At 39.7% G+C, this 22,094-nt stretch overlaps 1 protein-coding gene across 1 annotated transcript in view; it reads right to left on the bottom strand.

Annotated features, from left to right (window-relative positions):
* The window catches only part of ntrk2a (neurotrophic tyrosine kinase, receptor, type 2a), a gene marked incomplete at its 3' end in the record, with an annotated part of 96,945 nt that overhangs the window by 2,328 nt on the left and 72,523 nt on the right, over positions 1–22,094 (bottom strand). The window contains exons 14-18 of the mRNA XM_080466707.1: positions 21,822–21,952; positions 16,343–16,515; positions 16,070–16,225; positions 14,660–14,744; positions 441–599 (exon numbers count right to left, since the gene is read on the bottom strand). Of these exons, the coding sequence (XP_080322833.1) occupies positions 441–599; positions 14,660–14,744; positions 16,070–16,225; positions 16,343–16,515; positions 21,822–21,952 (704 nt within the window). The remainder of the gene's footprint in view (positions 1–440; positions 600–14,659; positions 14,745–16,069; positions 16,226–16,342; positions 16,516–21,821; positions 21,953–22,094) is intronic.

Genomic DNA, 22,094 nt, shown 5'->3' with positions numbered 1-22,094 from the left:
GACAACATCACCTTCCTGAAAACATTTTCGCAGCAGCTGTGCTTTTCTTTCAAGTGTCATGTGACTAGCTTTCACCCCAGGACTGTGATGCAGCGACAACAATGAACTCATGAACAACTTAAGAGTTTCTCAGCGCAATGTGCTTTAGTTAGAAAACAGGTGATGACTCAGAAGTTTTCACACAAAAACTGATCAAATATTTAGATTTATTGATACCGAAGGCCTGTTTCCTTATATCTTGGGGCTGCAGCATCTTGTCTGCTATCACTTATTAAGCTGAATGGTGCTTCTAAGGTAACATTTTTCAAAGCTGTGTGGCTCTGTGATGCACTTTGTCATGAATCGGCTATTCTCAGAAAATTCACATTCGATCTTTGATCTTGTTTCCACTGGCGTGTTTACAAAAGCAGTCCCATGTATTATAAATGACCGTGCTGTACCTCGTTATTGGAGAGCTGGTACCAAGGCTGTTTCCCGTAGGTGAAGATCTCCCACAGGACAACTCCTAGACTCCAAACATCACTTTCTGTTGTGAACTTTCTGTACATGATGCTTTCAGGGGGCATCCAGCGGATGGGCAGCATGGTGTGACCCCCGACCTTTAAAAGCAGAAGACACACATGCAGAGAGAGGGCAAAGTCAGCATGTGCTAGGGCATGAAACAAATACATGAGAAAAGTAACAGTACAACTTGCAAATATTCACAATATTTATTTTATTGCACACAAGCTGAAATATGACAATCCTTTTTTAGTTTTTATTATTTTCAGGTTTATCTTCGAATTCATGAAAATCAGTCTCTTAAAAATGTTACAATGGATCTGGGTTTTTTTTTCTTTTTCTTTCTTTTCTTTTTTTAGAGCAAAGCAATAATTGTCACAGTTGAACTTGTGCAAAATGCGAAATGCAAGATGTGCGATGAATTGAATGAAAGCAAATTCTAGAACTGTTTAACACTCTTTTTTTCTGCTTATTCTATTTTATTGTATTAATATTTTTTTCATCGTATGTACTGCTCTATATATACGAGTACGAACGAGACAGGTCACCAGTACAACACACACTCACTTTTAAATTACAATTTGGAGTCAACTTAGCTTCAAATGCATGTTTTTCAAATTGTGGGAGGAATCCAGTGTATGGTGAGCAAAAAACAGTCATGCAAAGGCAAAACTTGCACCATCAACATTTTGGCGCTTTATTTGGCATTTATTGCATTCTATTCTGTGACATCCTGCAGCTGTATGGTCACGCTGCTTTCTACATTTGTCACACACTCGTCAATACGAATGCATTTGAAGGAAGTGCTGGGAACGTTTCATTCCACCACACTGCGGCCTGGAGCGTTTCCTGGAGGGAATTTCAGCGGTGTGGAGAAGGCAGATTGCATCATCTCTGTGACTTCCGTACAACTCGCTGCCGATAATTTTGTATAGCTGAAAGGTAAACTGTTGAAAAAGCATTGGCCTACATTCCCCTCAAAACACAGAGGGGGTGCTGAGCTCACCAGGAAGGTGCTAATCAACTGGCCGGCAAACACAATCACAGGACAAATGTGAGAAATTGTTAATGTGTGATCAGGTTTAAAAAAGGAAGAAAAAAAACCAAAAAAAAAAACCACTTCTCATGTGTCAGCCAGCAAAATCTTAGCACTTTGCATTTGTTATTCAGTATGAGTGCCTCCAGGCTGCAGTATGTGCTCCCGGTGTCCCATGTGAGTGAAGCTGAATTAATTGAATAATTATTTGATTAGACCTTCACTTTGTAGCATGAAGAAGTGTGTTCCAGTGAATCTCAGAGAGCTGATCCGATGCAGGACCCCACAGTCACTCTGACAGACGTTTGGTCATTCATTACATACTAATCTGAACCGAGTCTTCTGAGCATGTTAATTTGTCATAGTCATTTGCCATTTTTGCTCTTTATACACATTGACAGTTCATTTCAGCTGAAAAGCCACACGCTAACTGGGAGTGCCAGTGGGGCTAATACAACAGCGCCGATCAGGACGTGACCTTTCGATGCCGCGGCATGGATATACAATAAGCAGCCCCGTTTGCCATAACCAACACGGTAACGTGCAGGGACAGTCCTGCAGTTTGTCGAAAAACAACAGAGGCTGTGCCCATTCATTATTTATCAATTTCATTCAGCTGCAAGTAAAATCAATCGTTAAACTCTGCGCTGACTTGTTTTTCCCGTCACGATTAGGTTGAGACATGAATATTACAAATTGAAACCCATTAAAATGCACATTTTATAATCCTCGTTTTGTTATCCTGTTGTTTCTGAAAAACGCGACGTACGAACTTGGAGACTGTCTGAAATTCAAAAACTACCACAAAGCAGAGAAAAAGGGGCTTGACGCCCTATATTCTCGTCATTACGGAGGTCTCCCCGGTGCTCAGTATGACCTTCCAGTCACAGATAACATTCAGCACTGTGTCACACATTTGTAACAGAAGCTTCTCTGTACTGTCAAAACACACAAAGAACTGCCAGATATTGAAAGTTGAGGTTACCTTGAAAAAATGGGCAGAAGGACTCCCTTATTGAATGTTTTTATTTGACAATTTCATAGTCAGAATAGCTAGATAAATCACTCGTGATAAGTTTAACACAGAATTTCTCCTTTTTCGTGAAGCTGTATGATAAATATATACATAAATATTTGTAGGGTCTTTTAACTGAAAAATATCCCTAAACAATTATCTTTAAAATCTCCATAAAACACAGACAACCAGAAAATCCCTCTGAGAAAATTCAGCAGAAAGTTAAGACATTTTTCACTGTGAAGTCTTTGTCAGACCTCATTAGTGACCTCCAAAGCTAAAGGTTTTTTTTTATTTTTTTTGTGAGATCGTAGAGAGGACCAGTCAAAGCAGGGCTTGATGACGCCGGTTGATACGAGAGACACTGTATTAAAGCCGGAGGAATATAATGATACCTCACTGAATAAAGATAACAGGAATGACTGAGGGAAAAGTTTTACGCCGCTCAACGACACAGAAAAGGTTGAAGCTCTGTTCTCAAGATTTGAAAACTTCATGTTCATCAAAAACCTTTAGAAAAAAAATACACCGTTGCTTTCTGAATATACACTTTCATACTTTGAGTTCACTCTCTCCACAGACAAACTGAGATTTCCATCATATACATAAGTCTAAATCTGAAATAAATGTTTTGTGTGTGGGATGATTGCCAGCTTAAGCTGCTGCAAGTGTGAATCTATATATGGGGTCAAGGAACTCTGATGAGGATCAATAAGTGCCGAGCTGTCAGAAACTCATCTCACATATAGAGTGTGTAATTCTGCAGCTTCAGGAATTTAAACATTATTCAGTCTCAAACTTATTCACATCGAATAAAAGCACATCATCCAGTCAGCTATGAAAATTGACAAAAAACTGAAATGTACTAGTCTTTGTTTATGACGACCAGGCCACAAACAACCTTAACAACGATTTGCTTGTTGAATAAGGTTGGTGGTGATCCTCATGTCAGAATTGGCACAAGGATTTTATGCTTGATGTCCCTCCTGACAGAACCTTCCTGTGGGAGACACTGCGATCTGTTTGTTGTGGGATTCGAACCAACGACATCCTGTTTACAAGCTTGCTTGTTAAATAAAGGGCAGTTGGGCTCACCTCTAGAGGTGGGCAGAGTAGTTGACGTGTGGAGAAGGTCAGGTGGAGGTCTCTCCACCAGAGCAAAGTAAAGAGATTATTTCCACTTATTCCAGTCAAACATAATGCTGACTAACGGCTTTAAACCCAGAGTAATAGAATAAAATTCACTACTGTATCGAAACTACACCCACAAGTACATTTTATTCAAAAGTTACTCAAGAAGACGTGACAGAGTAAATGTGGCTTGTTACCAGGCTGTGATCACGTCTTCAAAACTTTCACTGTTCACTGACTTTCACTGTTGACAACGCTTCTTCAGTTTAACAGACGAAACTGCCTTTGTGTGTCAGGATCAGCTGTTCTTGTTACTTACTGAGCTGAGTTAAGACAACATCAAGAAGTCATTTGCCAACGTGTCGAGCTGCAAATGACAGGAAATAACAACGGGCATGAATTCACATCCCCACGAAGCTCAAACCACGGTGTCAAATACCTGCAAATCCATATGTTGTCTGTTCAATTTGGCTCTTTTTTCAACCTAAATAATTTTATTCTAATTTCAAAGCAACCGGCAAGTCAACTGACTTTCAGCGGCTCCAGATAGAAAACATATGTCTGACTGAGGTTATCTCGACTGAAATGACAGAGTAGAGTCAAGTGAAACCTAACATAGTGTTGTTGTACGTCCCTCTGACTGCACGTCCTCTCCGCTCGCCTCTGAATATGAATCTCCTGACCGATCTACGCTCCGCTGCTCCGCACAGATAGCGCCATCCATTTTCAGAGGTTTATGCCCGTTATTAATGACTTGGTACCTGCACTTGGCCTGTTTCTGTGTTAGTCAGTGGGTTATTTAATGGAGTAATAAAATGTGCACGGTCACATAGATAGCCATCAGGTTCACTCTCACGTCTGGGGAAACGTATCTGCCTGCCATCTCTGCGGCTCGTTCTCCACATACCCAGGCCTTCCGCCCCCCCACCTGTAATGTTACATCTTCTTCCTTGGTAAATCTTTTCCTCTCCATTTCTGTCAAATCCAAAATAAGCTTTATTGGTATGCTTGCAATAGACTGCAGAAAACAGCAGCGTGAGGCCTGAGATGGTAACAAACAGGACAATTGAACAATGACAAATGCTTTGTGGGTTAAATTATTTATACAGCACACTACAACACTGTTTATACTAAAACACACATTTGTTTTTTTACATTGTTGATGATCCTTAATGCATTAATTATAATGCTCTGTATAATGTATGACGTTTTATTTGCCAATCTCATACATATTTTCTGTGCCTCACTTATCCTCTCATCCAGTCCTCCATAACATCATCCATCCTTCAGGTCACGAGAGGCCGGAGCGCATCCCAGTTTGCTACGAGTGAAAAATACAATTGTGGCAGGTGTCCATTTTAAATCTAAGTTCAGTTTCTTGAGCTTTGTCTGGCTTTCTCAGCTATCCTTCCTTCACCTGTGATAGTTTCAAGATAAAATGTAAACGTGTATTTAGGCCTTTAATTTCAGTTAGGTACATTTGTTAATCATCAGTACAATTACAGTATGTCTATTGCTATTAAATGAGTTTGCCAAATACATTTATATTTATTTCTTTTCAAGCAAGTGTTTGTTCTTTTATAGTGATTTAGACAAACTAAAGTTATAACCCTAACATGCAGAGATCTATCTATCTATCATCTATCTATCTATCTATCTATCTATCTATCTATCTATCTATCTATCTATCTATCTATCTATCTATCTATCTATCTATCTATCAAACACCAGCTGATATTTCAAATGTTTTGAGCGCACTGTCAACCAAAAAAGGAATTAGTCTTTGTCACACAAGACATTACTGGCTGATTCAATAAAAATAAGACATTCAATTTGCCTGTAATTTGCCAACAAGCTTGATTAAACCAATAAACTAATGGGAACCAGGTTAGTAGGCCTATAACACCTACAACCAATAACATCTCCCACCAATGACAGAGCCTCTCCATTATCCCATTATGCTATTATCACACTAAACTAAAACACATGCATGCAGATATTAACAAGGAATTAGCAGCCAAGTCAAGCTGAGCCTGTTGCTGGTTGATCTGTTCCAGGTAAATTATTCTACTCTGTTCTATTGATAGTTTTGTGACATTATTTATTTACTGGAGCGTCAGAACCTGTTTATATCCATTAGTCTTTTTGTTTTATTCATCATGGCTGATCATTTCCCCAGATGGCCTGAAATATTAATACACGGCTCCTGAACTGCTGAGCCACATGATTTTTTATGTTTGTTAACTGTCTGCCTGTGTGTGCGTGTGTGTGTGTGTGCGTGTGTGTGTGTGTGTGTGTGTGTGTGTGTGTGTGTGTGCGTGTGTGTGCGTGTGTTTCCGAGTATTCAATGTAGACAGCAAGAGGAGGAGTGAAGGGTCGTCCCTTCAAAGACGCTGAATTTAATAGACAAACAAAGACTGAATCAGTGACGTTGAAGTCACATACACAAATATAAATCTGTTTTATTGCAGTCAGTAGTTATCTAAAAAGTAGTGTAGGTACTTTAATAGTTACTGAAAACAAATACAAAAAACCCCAACTCTTTACCTGTTAAATTAACACAGGGGGACAAATTGAACCATAAATACGCATATTTGGTTTGGGGCTGGACTTCATAATGTTTTATATTTCATACAATATTTGTGGTAATAATAAACAACATCACTCTTTTTGTTCTATACACATGCTCGGAAATGCGAATATCTAGTTCATATGTAGGAATTGATTCACTAAAATCCTGCATAAAATGTGCTTAAACGCAGGCTTGTGCAAACACATTGTGCTTTCAGCTTGTGTGCATTTTGCAGGTGATCAACTGAGAATAACAGTAAGTGAAATCATACGCAAACAGGAGTATTCAAATGAGGAGGTTGTGTCCATGAGGTCTGTTTAATCGATGATTATCTTTGAAATGATGTCACTTCAGTGTTCTCTTTCCTGCATTGTCCATGGAGTGAATGGAAATGGAGCGTTGGACGTGTTTGTCGAGGAAGCTATTAAATATGTCGTGAGTGTTACAACATCATCTTTGCTGAAGGATGAACCAGTTTGAATGTCATGTTCAAACTCATTAAAAAACGTAAAAGCAATCATAAACGACACATCTCTTCGATAAGTGTTATATGTTTTTACACACACACACATTTTGGGTAGATAGTGCCTTCATCAGTTGTCTGTGATTGCAGTAATTGGAAGACTTTTTTTTTTTTTTTTTCCCCATCATTTCCCTTTTTTCATGATTTTGTCACAGAAAGTTAAAGAAAAATACATCCTCCTGAGCCCCAGAATTTACTGGGTTTGTACTTCGGTGTAGCTCTGGCCCAAGCTAAACCTGCTCTACACTATGAAGACTAATGCTGCATGCTTGAGTGTTAGTAACTCTTAACAGAAACATATTTATAAGTACTGACAAGGAGGATAAACAGCAATGAAGGTGATATAAACTATCTCCATGCAAACAGCAGCATATATTTCAGGGGCATTCTTTTCCAGTAAACAGGAGTTTTAGTGAAATAGCAACGTTAGAGCTGGCGGTATGCTCGTTGAGCAGGACAGACCCAGCAGTATTAGAAAAACCAACAGTTTTAACTCGCCAACATCCAGATGGTAATCAGCTCTTCTTGTGTAAACAGTGGCGGCACAGTAAAGCAACACTGGAGAAAAACACATGAAAGAGCAGCAGAGGAAAGCCTCCGATTAAACCTTCTCGTCATTGGTGAGGAGGGGTGCATCAAATATTAAGAGAGTCGTCTTTACAGTGGAGCAGTCGAAGGACCAAACGGTCTCAGAGACTCTCTGAAGCAGAGACGCCGCATCTCTTTCTATCATCAGCTCATTCTCTGTTTTCTCTTTGTTGTCAGGAGTTTCATCGTCAGTCGTTGTTTCCTCTTCTGTTCCTGAATCTCTCTCTCTCTCTCTTTCTGTGCCCTCGCATGTTCTCACCTCCTTTTACTGTCTCTAAGCCCCCCCCACTCTCTCTCTCTCTCTCTCTCTCTCTCTCTCTCTCTCTCTCTCTCTCTCTCTCTCTCTCTCTCTCTCTTATAAATATGCATCATTTCAGTGAGACCACTGTCTGAGTGTTCTAGAAAAGTCCTTTTTTTTTTTTTTTTAAAAGAGGGCCACAATAAAAGCATAGGAGGGTTGTGAGCTTAGCTGTAAGTGACCTCATAGAGGCTGTTGTATCCACAGCAAGTACGAAAAGAAGGTATTATGGGATATGGTGTAGGAGGGGCTTATGTGACTAACTCCACCCACCCGTTGTTACTCAGAAAACAAACCTTAATCGCCCTTTGTGTTGCTATAGAAACACAAAACTATTTCCAAGAATGCTGGTATCAGCGTGTGTGTGTCAGTGTGTGTGTGTGTGTGTGAGTGTGTGTGTGTGTGTGTGTGTGTGTGTGTGTGTGTGTGTGTGTGTGTGTGTGTGTGTGTGTGTGTGTGTGTGTGTGTGTGTGTGTGTGTGTGTGTTGTGTGTGTGTATGTGTGTGTGTGTGCGCTAAAATAAGCAAAATAAGCAATAAAATGAGAATCACTGAAAATCGTTCAAAAATAATTGAAGCTTTTGGACTGATCTACTGCTGTCTTGCGTTTGTACAATAACTAAGTGTCACACAAACAGGCTCTTTATTAGGGAACAAGCCTGAAAGGAGGTCATAGGAGGCCTGGAGGCCAGGACCCTTTTGTTTTTCTGACGTTTTTTTTCTTTTTTGACTCCTGATGCGACATTGAGCCCAACTTTGAACCACTAAACACGCTCAAAAACTCACCAAATTTGGCACGCTCATCAAAACTGGCGAAAAAAATTCAGAAAATGTACAAATTAACCCTCAGCGTGCCAAAGTTTGCTTTCTCGCGGCACCTAGAAACACTATTAGGCCACAATGGCCTGTAGGAATGTCGTAGGGAGATCAAACCAAAACTGGAATCCCGCCGCCTGCCTCCTCCTCATTCAAATACGTGGGAAAAGAAACATTTCTCCTGAAAAAAAGGAGCGATAGAACACCTCGAACAAGTGGCAACTGTGGCTAAACCGTGACTCTGATCGACAAAGCGAGCAGATCAGAAGCGCGACAAGAACCTGCTGAACAAGACGATGTAACATATGTGGGCAAAACATGACCTTTTTGACGAGAGAGACCAATGCTGTCATTGCCTCAAACTTCTTCAAAATAAAAGTCCTTGTTTATCAAAAATTACAATTTTAACTTCAAACTGGATATTAAGTGTTTAGCTAGGCTTGGGGTGAGCTGGCTTTCAAAATAAAACATTTTTTTGGTTAATATGTTTTGATGAATATTTAAATGGGCCAGAGGCTATGATTGGGCCGACCCCGATGGGCCAGAGGCCAGAGTGCGAGGTCCTGATCAAGGCTGCTTGCAGCTTTAATTTTATATTGATTTTAGATGGATTTTACATGCAGAAAGTAGCCATTATTGCTGCAAATAAAATGAAAACATGAAAAAAACTAAGAATTTATTTAAATGAAGCAAATACTTGGATGACACATCTGTGAATTTAATGCATCACAGCATTTTCAGTATTTCATATAATTTCATACCACGTACAAATTGCACTCACAGTCAGTACAGAGTATGGTAGTCGATTGGGTTTTTTCTTTTACGCAAATAAATGTGCTTCACTGTTGACCAAACAAATTGTCACAATTTGATTTATACAGTTTATTTGATGAAGTGGATTTTCCACACAGATATTTCACAAGTCCACTGAATGGAACCCCTGCCGTTGCCAAAGCAACAAACATCCAACATTTTAAACAAAACCCAAATTGTTAGTGGTTTGTAAATATTAGTATTTTAGTTTTCAGCACTCTTCAACCTCTCTCTGCATTACCATTCTACCTGCATGCTGAGTTTAGATTAAATTAGATGAGATGTTTTATTTGACACGTTACATATTTGCCTACACTCTGCCTGATACTTGTAAAGAGTACCAACATTTTTAAACTACAGTCAAGTTGTTTTCTCCACTTAAATGTGTCTTGAGGGAACTACAGTAAGTGACACAGGAGTGGGAAACACTTTGGAAGAATGAAGAAAGTAAAGGGGGAATTACTTTATATGCCACATGCATGCAGTAGTACATTGAGATTTCTCTGCAGCAGGTAATGCATGTCAAATAAGCCATGAAAGTTGTGGGGTGAGAAGAACTTAACACAAACACAAACATCAAATTCATTCATCCACCATCCATCTACCTGCCTTGTTCATTTTAAGGTGACGTGGGCAAGAACACAAATTCCAGCTTTGGGTGAAGAACAGGTAGACCATTGACGGAGTGCGAGTCACTCACAAGACCACAGGATGCAACAAAAAAATATGTATAACTATATATATATAAATGACATTCAGGTGGCAAAGTGTAATTTCAGGGGGTCAAGAGTAAGTTGAATTGCATGATGTCAGTCTCCACTGAATCAGACAAAAGCCCATGCATCTTTTGGAACAATGTAAAGCTATACTTGTTGGATGAAAGATGCAATAACAACAATAACCATCCTGTACATAATCATATCTATATATTTTCAGTGCCTTTAGGAAATAAAGAAAGAAGTAAACCAAGAACTGAGCAGTTGTTCTTGTTTATAAACAGGGACAATCCTCAGTATGTAAGTAGGAGGAAATGTGAACAAACGGGAACACAAATAGGCCCTGGACTGGACTGCTATCTTAATGTTGTTGTTTATGTTAGTTGTTATGTTATGTACCGAAACATTAGATATTCCCAAAAATATATTTCTTTTTTTTACAAAAAATTTACTATTATATATGGCACAAATTTTTAAAGGACAAATCTTGAGACCATTTGAACAACTTAAAGAGGAATTTCACTCGTCTGCTCTATTGGACTGTTTGAGAGTGAATATCTATGGTAGCAGTCAATTCTATGTTATTTTGACGTTGGATTTATGTTTAACTTTACTGATAATTTGTATGGTATATATGTAGGATAGGTCATGTGATTTTAATCAAGTTGATTATAAATTGAAACAGGTGTGGGTTTATGTTACATCTTTATATGCTTTGTTTATATTGAATAGATACAAAATTTAAAAAAAAAGAAGAAGTAATTCTTTATCAAGTCAGCTGGCTGAACGAGGCTGCGTTATATAAGGCGAATACGACACTGTAGATTGTAGCACATGCCAGCAGTATCACCTTTGTGTTGATGTGAGCGTGGTCATCGGAGTCAGCAGCGGTTTGTTTATGTACTCCTTCACATTTAACTGTTCCAGGTGATCCATTAGGCTGCTGTTTCTCCATGTTGGTCGAGACCCAGAGATGGGTTGTAAAAGATAAAACAGGCCTAGTTGCTCTGTGGAGATGGTTTAGCCGTGCCTCGCTCTCAGTGTTTTATTGTTACAGCCTGTGTCAGCAGCGTAAAAATGGTCGGACTCTCACTTTCACTCTCTTTCAACATACACGTTTGGGCATAAAATCACTTTTGGGAGAAAAGAAAGCGATGTGCTGTGGCGTATTGACAGAGCGTATTCACCTCGTCCCTCTTCAACTAGAGCCGAGCCCCTCCCACACACACCCCAAACACACGCATGCATCAAAAAAAAAAAAGAAAAAGGACGGGGGTGGGGTGTGGGGGGGGGGAACTCTGAGAGGCTCCAGGTTTGCTTCAAGACATCGTGTCTGTCTTGAGAAGTGCCTGTCAGGTTCATTGTGTAACAGGGGATTCAATGACGTCATCGCAGCCCCTTCGGTCTTACGCCTCTGCTTCTATTTCCTTACACACCACACACACACACACACACACACACACACACACACACACACACACACACACACACACACACACACACACACACACACACACACACACACACACACATATATATATATACCACAGAGGGAGGGGAGGGAGGGAATCCAATTCCTCTATGACTCATCTTTGCTCCTGTCTGACGCAAAAGCATGACTGGATCCCTACACTCTCCACCTCCCCACACACACACGCACACACACACACACACACGCGCACAAACAAACAAACGCACTCATACATCTGTCTCTTCCGGATGCTGAAACATGACAGAATTGCTGTCTTTTACCTCCCACCATCCTGTACCTCTGCACTTGTTTGCTGTTTCTCTGCTGTCTGTCTACCACTCTGGTTTTTTTGTTTTTTTTCTTTTGTCATTTCTGGCTGTTTCCTGCTCTTTGTCTGATACATGGCTTTGTGCTTAACTAAAGCTGTGGCTTCTGTATTTTTTTCGCCTCTCACTGACTATCTCGTGCATTGGCGTCTCCACAGGCTGCCTCGACTCCAGACCTCTCTCGCCTTTTCTCCTTTTGTGTATTGGTGTTGTTTTCTCCCTCGCTGGCCTCCCACTCCTTTTGCTCTCCCTTGCTCCCTGTTCCTGCTGCTCCCCACATCTCTCTCTTTTCCATCTCCCTTTCTTTCTCCTTTCATCTCTTTGCCACCCTCCTGCCTCCATCTCCCACACTTCCATCCCTCTCCTGCCCCCACTGCCTCCACCACTGCCTCAGCATACTAAACAGAAGTTCTCTGATTACTTTTCTTCCTGAGAAACGTTTGGATTCAACTCCGAAGGCTCACCGCCACTGCTGCCTTCGCCCGTTGTCATGACTACAGCCTCAGCACTTAGCTTTATTGAGGAGGGGTGAAAAGAAGCAGGAGGAGGAGGAGGAGGAGGAGGAGGATGAGCGGGTGTGTGTCGTCACACAGAGACAGAGTACAAAAGAAAGCAACAGACGAGAGGCTTTAATCTTTTCCACATTCTAAATTTGATGCCATGTACAAGCAGTTATTCCAAATTTATTCCCAGTTATGAAAAGTGAATTCTCTTTGTGAATAACAGTGAGGGTCTCATTGTTTTGAGCGTTGTGACACTGTTTCATAATTCTGTGGATAATTGATTTGTTTTTTTAATTGTAGAGAAATGAAGAGGATACGACAAGTAAAATAACAATAATTATATGCACTGTGTCCATAGTAGAGAGGCAAGAAATATGCAGCTTTTTCTATCAAATTCCATTCATCTCATTGGAACCAGAATTGTGCATTCAAATTAATACATGGAAACAAGATACAGTGAAATCCAAACAACAATTCCTCAAACAACATTGCTGAAAAGACATTTCACCAACCAACCGACCAACCGACCAACCGACCAACCGACCAACCGACCAACCGACCAAACCCCCCAAAAAATCTTGTTCCGACAAAACACATGATCCTGCATCTAACATCTAATTCATCAGTCCAGCTCTTTTCTTCAATGTCTGACAAAAACAAGTTCTTTATTTCTAAATAGATTTTCTTCTCCATTTCATCTGATGTTTTACTCTTTTCATTTCTCTCCCTCGTCCTCTGTCAGTGTGAACATGTCACACAGTATATAGCAGAAAGGGCAAAAGGAAAAAGACAGTCACTATCCATCCACCAATAACATTTAACAGATTTATACATTTTGGCCATTTGGAAAAGTGGCAGATTGACATAGTGGAATAAAAACAACAACAAAACTTCTACTGTACTCCTGAGAGTCAGTGCCACTCAACGTAAAGATGCTAAATGTTGTTGACGCACAGGAGTTCATGTAACTTCAACTAGTTTGTGGGAAAGCAGCCCAGTAATGAAACACCTGGTCAGGGTCGTTGAAGTCACGCTGTGTGACAGAACAAGGACATTTTAAATGAGCCCGCGCGTGTTACTCAGGCCCCGCCCCTTTACCAATAACCAATGGACTCCTGGTTGAACAATTCAGTTGATGCATTATCACGGCTCCACTGTTCATTTTAGCCAAGTAGCATTAGTATGATTGAGCAATATACAGCATGCAGCCAGTAATGTATAGAGTGAAACGTCATTTGCTGAGAGGTGGATTATCGTTTTAGTTACTTGCACTTGTCATTAAACACAAACTCAAGATAGAGTAACATGTGGAGTGTCCCAGCCCTCGGCCATCAGGAGAATCTGTGGGTATACAGCACTATCCTTGTGTCTCATGCTCACCAGTAATCTTTAATTAAGTGCTGGACCTCTTAAGATGTCCTGATACATTTCAAATAAAGGGATCATAGACAAGTAGAAGACCTTGTTTGTAATTTTTGGTCTCTTTTACTATAAAATGTACAGTGAGTTTATATACAATCTTATTCTTTAACCATTTCCTCTATAGCTCGTTTTGTTTCGAATTATATTAAGTCCTATTTATGTGAGTGGCTTTTAATGTATTTAATACTTTCTTCTCAAAGAACTCCAGGTGATTTTTTTAAGAAAGTCACATATGTTTTATATTGTAATGTTTAAAGAAATATAATTGGGGCTTCATATAATCTTGATGCAATCTGTAAAATTAACTATCAATTAAACTTTCTATGACATATCTTTTGCACTGTTTGTGTAAGTCCTAATTATATAGATTCTGTTCATTCATCTTGTTATTATGTCCTGAGTCTTTAGTAAAAAATGATCAAACTAGTTCTTGTGGGAGTTTCAGATTGAATTTGTGCAAAAATTTATATTGAAATAATTTGCCTTTGTTCGTCATGCAGCTGTCTACCAGATGTGAAGACACGGTTCATAATTCAAAGTAAGCACCTGTTTAATAAAAGAGCAGTGAATACATTATATAATTAAAAAGGCTGCTTGTATATTGGTTGTCAGCAGCATAAACTGCAGTAATTATCCAAATGAGCAGCACTTCTGTTTTGTCAGCACATGGTATGACATAAACCGATGCAACAAGCCATGCTAATTATTTTCTCTCAACATGAGGTCATTCAAATATTTACGGCACGGGATCACAGTGCGCTCCACATGTATGTTTAATTTCCCTGCACTGTGCTCAGCAAGCATCTTACAGTGACTCTGTCGGAGTCCGTCAATCATGCCCATGCAGGGAGTAGCAGAGAGAGATCCATGCAGCAGGGAGGAGGGAGGCTGGAAGAAGGGCCAGAAAAAATATCGACACATACACCTACCCTGTAGTAGTCAGTGCTGTACACATCCCTGGACATCCCAAAGTCTCCGATCTTCACCAGCAGGTTCTCACCCACCAGGCAGTTCCTATATGAACAAGAAACAAACACGTTACCAAACAAAACCCAGCAAGAAAACACATTTTCAAATGTTTTTCATAAATATTCAACATAAAAAAAGTCCTCTGTTAAATAAATTAATTGCATTTTTCATTAACAAACCAAGATTAGACCGGAATGAAAACTTTATTACTATTCAACAGAAACAACAAACTGAATTTTTCTTTAATTCTGTTAATGATTTCTACACTATTGTAGCAATGTTCCTCAAACAGACTCTTAAGATCTGCTTCAGATTTTCAGACCATCTTTACTGGAGGCAGGAGTTTGTGCTTGACTGTATTCATCCTTTTCATGGTCGTTTTATTCTTCAAACTATGCTCGTTCATCAAACTAAATTGTTTTTTCATTTACAAATTATACTCGCATGAATAAATACTACCTGTTGTGGACCAACCGCCTCCAAGAATTTCAAGGGAACTGAGTAACATAACCTATTTCATTCATAGATGTTTGACAACACTCAACAGTTTAAAAAAGTTGGGGTCGGAATGTAAATTTGAACAGGATTCAATGATCCATACATCTCACAGCCATGTATCTTTAACAAAAGAACCAAGACAACATATAAATACAAAACAAAAAAAGCATTGATTTGATGACAGTTGCACAGACAGTTGGGGGGACATTCCCATAAATGTACCGCTATGCAGCTTTTAAAGGAACAACAGTCTGGAAACATTTGGGAAGTGCAAATTGGCAGTTTTTCAGTTTTCCTCCATCAAGTGAGCTTTGGCTCAGAGAATATGGCCTTGGATCGTATGACTATTTGTGGCACAATACAGCTTAAATTTACATTTTTCCATTCACCTTACAGTTTTACCACAAATCTTAAACTGTTTTTCATAGAGTTCTGCACTTCTCATCATCTTTACCTTTGAAGAGACTTTCCGTGCCTGTCTAAAATATCTTTACGTAAATGACCTGCTGCCAATTGAGATTATTGAATGAAAAATGCTTAAAATACAGTACATTGTACTTTGTCATATTGTGAAGATTTTTTAATATTCATAATTTACAATAAAAACAGAAAATTGGATTATATATAAATATTAATAAATTTGATTTATATAATTCTATTAAAAAATTTTCAATTTGGGCTCATTGGGGGGACGTTCACTGGTGACCCTAAACTGCTCCAAGGTGTGAATGTGAGTGTGTGTGGTCGTCTATCTTTATGTGTTGGACTAGCAACCTGTCCAGGATGAACCCTACCTCCACGACCCTGAACAAGATAAAGCGATATGTAGAAGAAGATGGAGAATGACACAGCATTCAGTAATAAAAACATACCTGGTGGCCAAGTCACGGTGCACAAAGTGCTGTGAAGCCAGGTAGACCATGCCAGACGCTATCTGCTGGGCAATGTGCAGCATCTGAGACTGGGTCAGCTCCACGGGTCGAGTGGTCTGACCCTCCGCCATCAGAACTGCATCTGGACCATGAGCCCTGCGAGGGAGCAGGTGGAGGGACCGGCATTAGAGCATTTTGTTGAGAATGTTATTCATTTAAAAACAACCACTGGGATTTTGTTCACACCTTAGGAATAAAAGAAGAGAGCCATACCTGAGGAACTTATTGAGGTCTCCATGTTTCATGTACTCGAACACCATGATGAGAGGGTCGCTCTCCACGCACACGCCATAGAAAGTGACGATGTGTTCATGCTGGAGATTGGTCAGCAGCTCTGCCTCACGATGGAAATCCTTCCTGGCATTTTCACTGGCCTCCTTTAGGGTCTAGGCACACATGCACACATAAAAGTGAAAAATAAAAATCTCCAACATTAAGCCACATATATTATTACCAATTAGTCATTTTCACCGTGGATCCAGTCGCCTCTAATTTATCTGGCTGTTGTCCACTATGAAAAATAAAAGCCTCATAAAAATAAGTTATATTGTAACAACTCAGCAGATAAAATTACTGGCAGATAAGAAAGACTGATACAATTGCAGAGCTGGAAAAAAAGGAAAGCCTTTACAAAGCAAAGCACTGTTTACATTCATTATATTCCCTTGTTCCTTTCTAAACTAATCTTTGTCTCCCATGCATGAATCAGGAAATTTGTCGGGGAGGTTGTGTAATACAAGCATTTGTGACAGAAACAGAAAGAAAATGATGTGAAGGAGGTAAAGAGAGAGAAAGGAAACGAGTGAGTTACAGGAAATAAAAGTGATACGAGGGTCTGTATTCATTTCACATCTAAAGCAGAAAAATATAGAACGCTCCTCTTGTCCTACATGAATAATTGATTGTCTTCCTACAGTGTAAGATATGGATATATGTGAGTTTTCACCTTGTGTATGTGTTTGTGTCGGTCTGTCTGTCTGTGTAGTAACAACCGACAGAGTCTCTTATTACAAGTACAGGTCTAAAGGACAAGGACAGGTCAGTGAGAAAGCTCCAGACGAAGAAAAACGACCTGTGACCCTTCATTAAGAACGCTGAGTTGCCAGAAATTGAAACCAAAAGCAGCTCCACCCACCCGTATTCACCCAATCATCTATCAGAAAAGAAGAGCCTTGGTCATAAACATTAGACGTAATGTGATACAAAAAAGGAGGCAGTAGATTAGTACAGTGCAGATACTGTATGAAAGCCTGTGCTGCATTCTCAACTTGAAACATGATATCAAACATGTATGGGAAATGTTAGTTGGCTGACTGGACCAACTTTCCTCTGATGGATTCTTACATTTGGGGACTGAGAGCGTTTTAAGATGATGTTTCTGTTTCAGATCATGTGACAAAGTTAGTGATTGATGGACCTATTAATGGTTGAAATGATTAATGGTACCATATGGGTCAGTGGAAAACACTCAAAAGAACAGCTTTTGGGTTGCCAGATTGTGGGAAACAATTTTTTATTGGGTGTTTTTCCATGTATTTTGTAACACTGCACATATAAATATTGGAAAGCCATTTACAGCAAGGAGTGAGCAGACTTCCACAAAGGCCAATGTCTCCCCCCCCTTCTGTGAAATGCAAATCTGTCACTGCAACCAGCAGAGTGCTTCTGTATGTATTGCCAAAACTCAAAGAAATAACTGAGTCATTTATAAGGTTTTATTTACATGGATGGATCCAAAGAGTTACAAGCCTTCAGTCTGGGGGTGAGTGGTATACATAAAGTGGCTTTTTCAGTTTTTAACTTTCGGACTACAAACTTGTAAGACACACTGATTTCTATTTAACTATATGGTGTATTTATTTTTTCACATTACTTTTCTTAGTTAAATTAATAATGTCTCTTTGTTAAAAGCGTGCATTTTACTTCTTCATTTTTCACTGTCAAGATTATTATTAAGTTGGGCACGTTCGCCTAATTACATTGTTCTCTTCAACATCTGGTTCTTCGGCGCAATTAGTGAGTTATCCAACAGGTCCCCAAGCAGTTTCACTTGTGCAAAACAATGATAACACCATCTTAACGCTGTTAGTTATCACTCATAGTCCTTTCACACATCTATCCTTTATGCTGTTTTATCCAGCAGAATGCAAACACTTCTGTATTGAATGTGAATGAGGAGTTACAACAGCTCAACAACTTCATGTCTCTTCACTATCAACTCCAACTGATTGTAAGCAATACAAACGGGTACAATTAGTAGTTTAAATGTCTCCAACTCGTTTCATGACATACTGTTTTCTGTAATCTTGCTACAAACCAACTAACACAAAAAAAAACAAAAAAAAACAGATTGTTGGAGGTTCATTTTGTAAATACGAAGTTTGATATTGGAGAAGAATTAACCGCTGGCACAATCTAGCAGCACAGATGTTGCTGTAAATTGATGTGAAATTTGCCTGTAAAGACCGAGGAAATCATTTAAAAGTTGCATCACAATGCCTATTGTGCACTATTACACTTCGTGGCCATCGTTTGTTTCATTGATGAATATTGAGTGTTGCACTGCCTGCTCCTGGCACAAAGGAGACCTGGCATACAAATTTGCTTAAAGGGGGGAAAAAAAAGGTTTTATTTTTTATTTTTTTTCTCCGAACATCTGGGCTCAATCAGCTAACTGTTCACTCTATCAAATGACCATTGCAACGACTATTAATCATCACATATTGAGGTTGAAATCGGGAAAGTTGCAACAGACACTTTCCCGTGAGCCAGAAACATCTATGCGGGAACCATCACGCTGTGACGAGCTGAACTCAAAGTTGCATTAATTCCCCGGCCAAAAGCTGTAATATTACACTGTTAGTCATCACATCCAGGCATAGTGCAGTCCTTGGACAAATAAAAAGCAATCAACAACCTCTTGCTTGAGAATGTAGTGACTCATTTGCATGTGCGAAGGCAACATTATTGGAAGTGCTCGGCATTCATGATTGATGACTTGCAGGAGTGCGAGTGTGTTTGCATGCTGGTGTGCACGTGCATACTTTTGTGTGAATGTGCATTTGTAAAAGCGAGCTGGTGATCGATGGTGCCTCTGCTTAATATACAGATACAGTAAAACTTGCTTCTGTATGGATGGCTGGCTGATTGATTGTCGACTCTAACGCCGGGGCCATTAAGCTCTATTAGAGACTGCAGCTCATTGTAATGTGGCGGCCTGTACAATCAAAAGCATGTTCCTGTAATGTAGCATGCATGACAGACTGCAATGTAACTACAATACTGAGTATTTTAACAACATCAATATTTACGTACACTTCCAGATACAAATCACAGTTTTTCGCTCACCATGTTGCGTGACGGCAAAACAGGAAGGAACAGCAACAACTCTTTAGAGCTACTTCATGTACATTATTAATCAGGCTCCCTCAAACTTTTGCCCAAATTTGAACTGAACTCTCAAAGAGACGGCAAAGAAAATGCAAATCAGCGCTTGAGAAGATTATATAATCAAAAGACTTCCAGCGTCTCTTTCACAGAACTGGTATATTACTTTACTTCCCTCCATGTGGTGTAATATGTCATTTATATTACTTCAATAAATTATTTTGTGTCCTCGGTTGACACGGTTTGCATCAGAGAGGGCCAGGTGCCTACACAAATATTCCAAAAGGGGGAAAAAAAACAACCCAAAACGGTTTCTCTGCAAGTGGTGTCGAAGTCATACGGACTATTCTGGTTTTGGATGGTAAACTTCAATCTGAAATGAATAACAGAAATGACTGGAAACGAAGTGAGCCTGGATGTCCTGGAGTCGTATCGGGACCTTTTGTTTCCTTGACAGGGTCTTGGACTCACTCTCCGCACGCCAAGTGTCACTTCATCTGTGTAACAAATAGGACGGCCGACACTGCTCTGTTTCCTGCGCTGTGACGCAATGAAGTAGGCTTTTTAGTTATCGTTGAAGTTTTGAGGAAATCTGAATCTCAGTTCTCTGCATTTATGCAACGTGGCGTGTGTGTTTGTGGTACCACCGGAATGATTAAACTTCATCTGTCGACGTAGCGTGCAGTGAGCAGCTTGTCATCCACGTCTTACACTTGAAGTGGGCCTTACTGCCTGTTTGTGTGATTTCGCTGCACAGTCCTTTTAAATAGGAGTGAGTGGAGGTAGCGTGATCATTTATCTGAAAAAATCTCCATCACGCCCTCATTTTGTTGACGCAGCAACAAGTAGGCAGCAGGATGAGTGTAATGTGCTGTAAGCAAGTCTTACATTAGCTAATTGGAAAAAAAAAAAAAATCTGATGGATTGGGGGAGCGAAATCAATGACGTGATTAACTGATCGACCTGCATCATACCTTCATGCTGCCACATCCCGCAGTTTAAGAAATACAATTTGTGCGTGTAAGTGCTGATTATATAACGTTCTCCTGCCGTTAACATGCAGACTGCATCCTCCTCTCCGATTGGGAACTCTGCTTTCCAGTATTTTCAGGTGCATATTTTTCCAGGGAGCTCAGACTGAGCTAAAACTAAGCTGGCACCGTACTTCTGCAGGCGGTTTAGAGCTAAGCCGGAGGAGCAGGAGGTGTAGGAAATTAGGTGTAGGATTTGAGGAGAGGGAGAGAGTGAGGGTGACAAGAGAGAGAGAGAGAGAGAGAGAGAGAGAGAGAGAGAGAGAGAGAGAGAGAGAGAGAGCAGAGGGAAAGTACTGCAGGTGAGAGCAGAGGAAGAGGAGGGTAGCAGAGGACAGGGGGAGAAGATAGTCTTTCACAGGTCATGTATTGTTAATGAGAAGTTCTTCACCAGCGGGATAATGTTTCACTGCGGACCAGCACAGAGAGCAGCCTGGATGGGAAACTGATGGACAGATAGATGTGATGGGAGGATGCGCCCTGGGAAACCCTTCAATTTGACCCCGGAAGTCAGCGGTTTTCAGTGCAATTCCACCTTTGTCTTTTTATTTATTTCTTTTTTTAAATCTTTGAAGAAATGGCTTTCTAACAATAACGGAGGAAATATAGGTGAAGATGGGTACAATATATGAAGCATCGTATTTCAAAATGTCACGTATCCATTTCAGAAACACAAGATTATCTGCTATAAACGGTTCAATATTTGGAATTTATTTCAGGTATCAGGTCTCACTGCTAAATATTGTTGGGAAGGCAATAACTTCACCTTCAATAACAACATGAAGGGCTTTTATTTTTGTGCCGTCAATTGTTGTGCGGAGCCAGGGGTTTTCAAAAATATCTCAACGTGAAACTGGACCCCTCTGGAAATGAAATAGGTTATATACTTTTTTTTTAATGCAAACAGGATGTTATATTTATTTTATTTACCGAAGACAATCTGACCTTCAAAGTCTGGGCTTTTTCATAAAATCGGGGGAAAGTAAAGTTTGTGAGTTTATAGGAGTAGATACAGATGTTTTCCTCTCAAGTCAAACAGTAATTTCATATTTCAGAGAATAAAATGACAGAAAATAAAGTGAAGATTGACACATTTGGTGAAATTATGAGTGTTAAAGAGTTTCTTTGCCGTAGAAAACATTTTATCAAAGGAGACCAGGCGGCTGTGTTATTTTATGATTTTAATCAAGAGTGCGCAGAGTGATTTGGACATTTTTCAGCCTTCGAAATGAGTTTTTTCTCTAAAACTTGCAAATCATTTCCTTTCAGCTTACCTTAACAGCAACCAGGATCTTCTCCTGGTCAGGGGAGAGGTTGTAACACTCAGCCAAGAAGACTTTTCCAAAGGCTCCTTCTCCCAACTCTCTCTTCAGCACGATGTTGTGCCTCTTAATATGCTGGACGACTGTCAAAAACAGAGGAAAGCACTTTAAGTAAAGATACACTACATCCTTTTTTATATATATATATATATATATACATACATACATACATACATACATACATACATACATACATACATACATACATACATACATACATACATA

This window comes from Lipophrys pholis (genome assembly GCF_963383615.2).
Source record: "Lipophrys pholis genome assembly, chromosome: 7".
NCBI classification, from domain to species: Eukaryota; Metazoa; Chordata; class Actinopteri; order Blenniiformes; family Blenniidae; genus Lipophrys; species Lipophrys pholis.
Note: the sequence above shows the minus strand (reverse complement) of the source record. Positions and strands in the feature narration are given on the sequence as shown.